The 7950-nt window shown below is 59.2% G+C and overlaps 1 protein-coding gene across 1 annotated transcript in view; it reads left to right on the forward strand.

The window, feature by feature from the left end:
- REEP4 (receptor accessory protein 4) overlaps positions 1–2806 on the forward strand; it is a 3217-nt gene extending 411 nt beyond the window's left edge. Inside the window, exons 2-8 of the mRNA XM_006778295.2 lie at positions 399–471; positions 881–957; positions 1049–1169; positions 1566–1679; positions 2073–2208; positions 2330–2484; positions 2570–2806. Of these exons, the coding sequence (XP_006778358.1) occupies positions 399–471; positions 881–957; positions 1049–1169; positions 1566–1679; positions 2073–2208; positions 2330–2484; positions 2570–2635 (742 nt within the window). The 3' untranslated portion in view covers positions 2636–2806. The remainder of the gene's footprint in view (positions 1–398; positions 472–880; positions 958–1048; positions 1170–1565; positions 1680–2072; positions 2209–2329; positions 2485–2569) is intronic.
- Positions 2807–7950: the final 5144 nt, after the last annotated feature.

A 7950-nucleotide genomic window follows, 5' to 3' on the forward strand; every position in this document is an offset into this window, starting at 1 on the left:
CTCTGTCCTACTCGTCACCTTTCAGTACTTCGGTACCTGGCTTGAATATCCGTGTCTGCAGCCTGTCAGTGTCAGGTCGGGTGGCGCTGGGCCTGATTGCATGTCCAAGGGAGGGGAGGTGCTCTCAGAAGCCTGCCTCCAACCCACCCACCTTGTTCAGTGGCTGTATGTACCCATGCACCCATGGGCCACTGTGCAGGCCTGGGCAGGTGTTTGGGGTGTTTGTAAACAGCAGGGTGGGGAGGTGGCCTCCAGGGCACTGACTCAGATGCAGGTTGTGCAAGCCAAGCGGGAAGAACAGGGTAGGCACTGTCACCTTGAACCCGTGGGGGAGGTGGCCACCTGTGGGGGGCAGGGCAGGGCATGGCACCCCTCACATTCCCCCTTTGCTCTTCCAGCCTGGTGTTTGGGATGCTGTACCCAGCGTATGCTTCCTATAAGGCTGTGAAGACCAAGAACATTCGTGAATATGTGAGTGTTGGGGCTGGCTCAGGTGGGGTAGGATGACAGCCTTGGTGGTGCGGGGTGGTGGGGGGGTATATGGTAGGACTTGGAGGGGTGGGGAGAGTCTGAACTGGCCTCCCCCTCCTCCAGGGGCATACATGGCTGACAGATCCTGAGCAGAGTGAGTGTGGATGGAGGGGGGCTATTGAGGTGCCTGTGTAGAAACTTGTAGGTGAAGCCCGTGGGGGCTGGTACAGGAATGAGAGGCAGTTTCTCAGAGGCATCTCTCTAGGGCCATCCAGGTGCCAGGGGAATGCAGCAGGACAGGCTCCCTGGCATCCGAGGGCTGGATCAGCCCAGGACAGAGGAGTTGGCTCTGCAGGCTCAGGCACTAACCTCTGACCACCACCCTCCCCGGCCCCCCAACTTCCCCCAGGTCCGGTGGATGATGTACTGGATCGTCTTTGCACTCTTCATGGCGGTGGAGGCCTTCTCAGACATCTTCATTTCCTGGTATGGGTGCAGGGGCCCTGTGGGCCGTGGGAGGGGATGTCCCACCCTCGAACTGGCCCTATGGCTGACCTTGTCCCCTGTGCTCTGACAGGTTCCCTTTCTACTACGAGATCAAGATGGCCTTCGTGCTATGGCTCCTCTCGCCCCACACCAAAGGAGCCAGCCTGCTTTACCGAAAGTTTGTCCACCCATCCTTGTCCCGCCATGAGAAGGTACCCCAGGGGGAGCAGGGATGAAGCATAGGGGTGGGTGTGAGGGAAAGGGCCCTGGACTCAGAATTCGGGACACTGGGGGACACCTAGGTTCCAGTCCTGGTCTGTGGGCCCTTGACAGAGCCTCGCCTGCTCCCTCTTCTGGGAGAACCCAATGGGGGACCACCTGAGTGGCCTTTGAGAGAGTGAAGAGTCAGCTGGAAGTGGGTTGGGAATGCGGGGAGGAGGTTGGAGCAGGCTGTTCCTTGCGGTGTGGGACTGGGTGCTCTTGGTGTGGTTGCCGGCCCACTATGGGTGGGGGTGGGCTGGGAGGTGTGGTACTCAGTGACTTCTGTGGCTCTGCAGAGGAAAAGTGACTGGGACGGTCCTCTGAGCTCTCTGTGCCCTGGTCCGTAGGAGATCGACACCTACATTGTGCAGGCCAAGGAGCGCAGCTACGAAACGATGCTCAGCTTTGGGAAGCGAGGCCTCAACATTGCCGCAACAGCCGCTGTGCAGGCTGCCGCCAAGGTGCCCTGGGGCCCAGCCCTTCATCAGACTCCCACTCCCATCCCCAGTGCCTTTTGGGCAGGTTCAGCTCTCTGTCAGTGAGCCCAGAGGTAACAGCTGTCCATAGCAGGGAACAGGGGTGAGAGGTGACAGGTGTTGGCAGAGCATGGAGCTGGAAGTTCACACTTCCTGGCTCTGACACTGACCGTGAGCAGCTGCTCCTGCTCTCTGCGCTTTAGTTTCCTGGTGGTGCCACAAAGACCTGGGACTAGAAGGTTGTCGAGTCGCCTTTGCCCCAGTGATTACCTTCTGACCGGCCTTGGTTTCCCTGGGTGGCTGCCCTGGCGAAGTGCCCCTTCCTGCTAGGAGCCCTGGCCCTCCCTGAGGTGACCTGCCACTCCCCCTTCCTTGCAGAGTCAGGATGCACTGGCCGGAAGGCTGCGTAGCTTTTCCATGCAGGACCTGCGCTCCATCCCCGACACCCATGCCCCCAACTACCAGGACCCCCTCTACTTGGAGGACCAGATGCCCCGCCACAGGCCACCCATCGGTGAGTGGGCAGAGGGACTCAGAGATGTCCCAAGAAGGCTGGCTTCCCCCAGAGCTCAGCCCAAGCCTTCAGACTGTAAATGCCCAATGTTGTCCCCTCGGCCTCCCTCTTCTCCACCCAGGGTACAGAGCAGGGGGCCTGCAGGACACTGACACTGAGGATGAGTGTTGGTCAGACACAGAAGCAGTGCCCCAGCCGCCACCCCGGCCCCGAGACAAGCCTCTGAGCCGCAGCCAGAGCCTGCGTACGATCAAGAAGAAACCACTGGTGCGAGAGGTCAGTGGCAAAAAGACAAGAGGGAGGTGGGCTGCCCTGGCGCTTCAGCCTGGACCTCATGGTGCGCCTGCTCTCTCTCCCACAGGGCACCTCGCGCTCCCTGAAGGTGCGGACAAGGAAAAAGACTGTGCCCTCAGACGTGGGCAGCTAGGGTCTGCAGAGCCAGCCCAGTTTTACCTCGTGTTCTACAGGGCGCTGGGGGCTGTTTGAAGGGGCCCTCCGGCTGCACGTAGGGCCTGCCTGCACCAGCTGCCCAGGCTCTGCCCTCCTGACTCCTGCTGTTGGCGGCAGTTGCCGCTGGGGCCATGCACAGGGATGACCTGAAATGTACCAAAGCCAGCTGGGCCCAGGGTTCTATTTATAGTCTTTCTCATTCCTCTACCTTCGCAGGGATGGGACCAGAGCCCTCCCCAGACCCCTGCAAATGAAACCAAAGCCCACCCAGTTGTGTTCATTCCTTCCTGTCCTTCAAATTACTTGACAGCCTTCTCCAAGGCCTCGTGTGTGTGTCCTGGTTGTGTGTTTTGTGTTGGTGAATGAGGTCAGGTTTGTGCAAGATTTGATAAATAAATATGTAACAGTGTCCTGTTTCTCCTGGTTTGTATCCCCAGTCTTCACAGCGTACGTTATTAAACAGCTTAGGACGAGGGCTAAGGGACAGTCAGACGGCCAGAGGGACCTAGTCTTCTGCGGGAGACAACCATTGGTAAAGAACTGATGTGACAAGTGTGGTCACAGAAAGCTCTTGGAGACCCTTGAGAACACACATGGGAGAGCAGGGGACTAGCCCTGAGAGGTCAGAGCCTAAGAAGACTGCAGTCAGGAGGCGGGTGGGCACAGCCTTGACTCGAAGGTGCACTGGATGGTAGGTGGAGAAACCAGTGGGAGCATAGACCTGGAGGGGGCTTGGGCAGCACGATGTTCCCGTAGGGATTAGCTGGAGCTGTACACAGAATACACCTGGGGAGGCTGACTTCCTTCAGGGGCACCTGGGCGACTTTGAGTTTCTGTAAACACTCAGCTAACATGGGGAGCATTGCACCTCTGTAGAGTGGCCACTAGAGGGCAGCAGCTGCCAGGGTCTGGGCTGCCCCCAGTTTCCAGGTCAAGGAGGGTGGGGCTCAGAGAGAGGCTGGCCAGAGATGTGCCCTGCAAGGGCCTGGCCGCTGGTTGGCTGGAGGGGCCATGCAGAACTCTGGCCTAGCCTTTGATGGCCCTCCCTACTGCTCCCTGCTGCTCAGGTCATTGGTCCTCAGCCTGCCCCATCCACATGGAGCCTCCAGTGTTGTCCCCGACTCAGGCTCTGTGCCTGGGCTGGCTCCTCTCCATCCCCTCCCCTAACCCTGGGGCAGCGAGTCAGGCTTTGCCCTCTCCTGCCCCCGAACCTGGTCTCACTGCAGTGTCGTCCCAAGGCTGCTCCCCTCTCCCACCCCACGCCTGCTTTTCCTTACCTCTTCTGATTAAGCAAAGAGGTTGGTGAGAGTGTTGGGTGGAAAGAGGGGTGCAGGGGTGGTAACCGGGGGTGATCTGAGGAGTGTGGATTAACTCTTGGTGTGGGATTATCCGGGTTTTATTTGGGGGAGGTGCTTAATCTGCGGGAGTGGGATGGGGGTGGAGGTTAGCTCCTCACATCTTGGTGTTCACTGACATCCTATCTTGGCATTCCCTTGCACCATGGTGTTGACTTATCTCTTCATTTATTCATTCAAAACATCTTTATTAAGTATCTACCAGGTACCAGGCATGTTGCCAGATACTGGGGATGCAAAGTCTAATAATGGCCAGCACCGGGAACGTGACCACCCTGGCAGGTGCTGCTCTCAGCCCCTGACATAGTAATGTAATCCTCACAGCAATCTCAGGCGGTACATACTATTATATAATCTCCATTTTACAAATGGGAAACCAGGCATGAGAGGGCAGGTAACTTGTCTGAGGTCACACAGTAAGTGGCAGAATTGGGCTTTGAACCAGGCAGCCTAGCTCCAAAGTCAGTGTATTTGCACGCTGTGCATGACTAAAGTAAATGAGGTGTTTCTTGCTTAGGAGGCAAGGAGACTAGGATGTATCAAACATTCGTGTGCACCTGACCTTGTGCTGGGCACTTGACAGCGATGATTTCCTTGACTCTTCCCGACAAGTCTGAGGTAGTAGGTTATACTCATTTTACAGATGGAAAAACTGAGACTCAGAGAGGTGAAGCAACTTGTCCACGATTGTGCTCCCCGTGGGCGGGGGTCACATCCCCTGATGCAAACCTGCCCAGTGGCTTTGGTAGAGTGAATGGCAGGACCTGCACCTCTGAACTGAGAGAACAGAACAGAGGATCATGGGATGACTAGAGCAAAAGGAAGCAAAAACTCCAAGGGAAGGTGAGGTGGTGGGGGGGAGGCCTGGGGTTGTGGGGGCAGGGGGAGCTCTCATGGGAGCGGGGCTTCACCTGCCTTCATTCCCGGGAGGGGGCCTGAGGGTGAGCAGCAGAGTTGCGTGGGCCCCTGGGGTGACGGTGATGCTGTCTCAGGTCCGTGATCCCCACCTTACCTCGCAGCCTCTTTGCTGGCCCCGTGGCCCAACAACGCCTGCCTTCAGCCGTGCCGCTCCTGTTTCTGTGTCCTGAGCACGTCACACGTGCCAGCACCAGCCTCCAGACCTGTGCTCCTGCTGCGCGCATCTCTGGCCCTGTAAACGGTCTCTTTCCCCGCCTGTCATGACCTTCCTTCAACACCTGCCTTTCTGAGACGCCTCCCCTGACTTGGGACCCCTTCCCGAGCTCCTAAGCCTCCTGGTCTCTGGCCTGCTCACCCCGCCCTGGGCACAGAAGGCGGTGGGCTGCGCTGGTGTGCCCACCGCTCTCCCTTCCCAGCAGGCCTCCCTTACACTCAAATTGCTTCGTGTTCTCCAGCTCTGTCCACCTGGGCTGTCACGTGGCTCCATGCTGGTCTCCTGACCTGCTCTTCCTCCCCCACCCCACTCACCACTCTAGTGCTCTTTGCCCTTTGAAGCACACGCCGACCTCCCTCCCCCAGGAAGCCCTCGAGGCACCCCCTTGGAGTTGAGTGCTCATCCAGACCACACCATCTCTGTTCTTGTACTGACTTCTATTTTTGCCTTGAGCACATTGTATTTTCTCCCCTACTGCACTGTAACTTCATAAAGAACAGCCTGGCATCTTATCCACTTCTGTATCCCAGCCAGGAACAAATGGTGGTTTAGCCGAAGTGAAGGATCGTCATGCACGTGAAGGCCCACTGATTCTCTGGCGTCTGAGCCTGGGTGTCTCCTCCTCTGACAAGCTCCCCTGACTTCCCCAGGGTGGGACTCAGTGCCTCGTAATCATTCACACACCTGACTCAGGGGGTCACCCCTGGTTCTCAGCACAGGGCCTGCTGGCGAAGGAGCAAATGCACTGACTGCGCATCGGCTCCTGGAGGGCGGGATGGCCTTGCTTTCGTCTTCGTGCCCGTGTCTCCTTGGTGCCCATCACAGACCCTTGAAAATGGCAGGTCTCTCTGACACATGTTTGGCAAATGGCTGAGGCAGTTGTATGGGTTCCAAGACATCTTGGGGCCAGAGGGGAGGGCTGAAGAGAATTCCAGGTTGTGGGGCATTTCTGGCCAAGCACACAAGTGCTCCTGAGACTGGGGCATTGGGTGTGGGCTGGACTCCCCTCAGCGCCTGCCTGTTCCCTCTGAGAATCGCGAGGCATCTGCCACACTGCCTCCCTCTGCACGGTGCCTTTACCCTCTGGCCTGACCCCTAGGAGAAGGCGAGGCTGTGCTCTGGCCTGCCCAGGACCCCAGCCTTCCATTACCCATCAGTGTGCCCACTGCCTCCCAGGCAGGATTAGGGCTGGTCTGAAGCACAGATGTGCTGCTGGGCACCAGGGGAAGCAACCTAGTTCAGCCCCTGGAAGGCACACACCTCTGCGTGGCCCAGGTGCCAGCCCATTTGATAGGTGCCCCGGTCTCCTGGGTGTGGGTGTGGGGGGGCGCTCCCCGCCCACCTTGCCCCTGAGGGCCTCTCCATTGCCTTCAAGTGCCCAGGGCCCGTGTCCTTCCCTTCCCCGCCTCCCCCTGCTCCACCTTCCCTGGACCTTGCATTTGGCTTCTCTGCCCCAGCCTCTCAGCCGCTCTCTCTCTGCCTGCAGCCCCTCCATGTCCTGGTCCCCCTTCCCCGACTCTGGCCTCTATGTGTATTTTTAGCTGCCACTCTCAGTGGTGGCAGCATAGTTAGCCCCTCGTTTCAACACAACCCTGGCCCAGGAGTTGAGTTGGGGAGTCCTGGCTGGCAAGGCCCCACCCTTGAGGGGGTTGAAGAGATGAGCACTCAGGCCTTCGCCCCTAGTTCCCCATCCAGCACCAGGGACTGGTATGCCCAGTAGTTGGATAGGGGGGCAGAAGCCGGGTGAGAGGAGGATGCCCTCTGCGCAGAGTTGAAGTCGCTAGGTCAGAGGCTCTGAGCAGGGCAGAAGGGTAGCTTTCTCTGCCAGGTGGTTAGAGTGCCCTGAGGGGAGGTGGGGTGGGTGGAAGGGACAGCGGGGAGGCAAGGACTGAGAAGAGAAATTAGGTCCGGAAAGTGGGTGGGTGGGTGAGAGGGGACACAGGGGCATCTGCTGCAGAGCTTCCTTCAGGCTCCAAAAGCATCTCCATGCTTCCCTTCCTCTCCCCTCCTCCCAGGTCCTGGGAGGATTTGCCCTGTACTCCCCCTCCCCCATGCCCCCGCCCCAGGCGTTGCCACGAGGGTGGGGGGTGGGGTGGGGGGAGGCCTGCCTCAGCTGTCTGAAGGATGGAGGGGCTGGGGAAATAGGGCTAGGTGCCCAGACAGCCGCGTGTGTGGGAGGGGATGTCCTCAGATGCCCTCCACCCGGCAGTCCCCGCTCTGACGTGGGTGCCCCCCCTCTCCCCGCCCGGATTAGTGGCAGCTTGGCCTGACTCTCCGGGGCTCCTTCCCCCGCCCCCGCCTGCTGCCCTCCCCTGGGCAGGGGGCTGCTCCACCCGAGGGGCACTGTGCTTGCCCAGGTAAGGGGCTCTGGGGACAGCGTGAGGGCACTGGCTCGTGAGTGCTGCTGCGCTTGCCAGCATGAGTGTGTGTCTCTGTGTGTTGCGTGTGGCAGTGTGTGAGGGGTTGCCGTGGGGCAGGGTGGGCCCACGTGTGTCTGGGGGTTCTGGTCAGCTTGCCTTTGTCCACCGACCCAGGACTGTCCCCACGTGTTGTGTGGCTTTCCTTCTGTGTTTGTGTCTTTTGTGTGTCTCCTCAGCTCTGCTCAGTCAGTCCTCAGGCTACCAGGGCTCTGTGGGCCTGTGGCATGGGCCGTGGAGCAGGATGGGGTGCTGGGTGAAGGGGAAAAGGGGCTCCTTCCCCAACCTCACGCCCGTGGCCCCCTGGGCATTTCAGAAGCCTGTCCTGACAGTCCTGGTCTGGTCCAGAGACTGTGACCTGACAAAGCAGACATGGCAACTGGGTGGG

Source organism: Myotis davidii, unplaced genomic scaffold, assembly GCF_000327345.1.
Source record: "Myotis davidii unplaced genomic scaffold, ASM32734v1 scaffold448, whole genome shotgun sequence".
NCBI lineage: Eukaryota > Metazoa > Chordata > Mammalia > Chiroptera > Vespertilionidae > Myotis > Myotis davidii.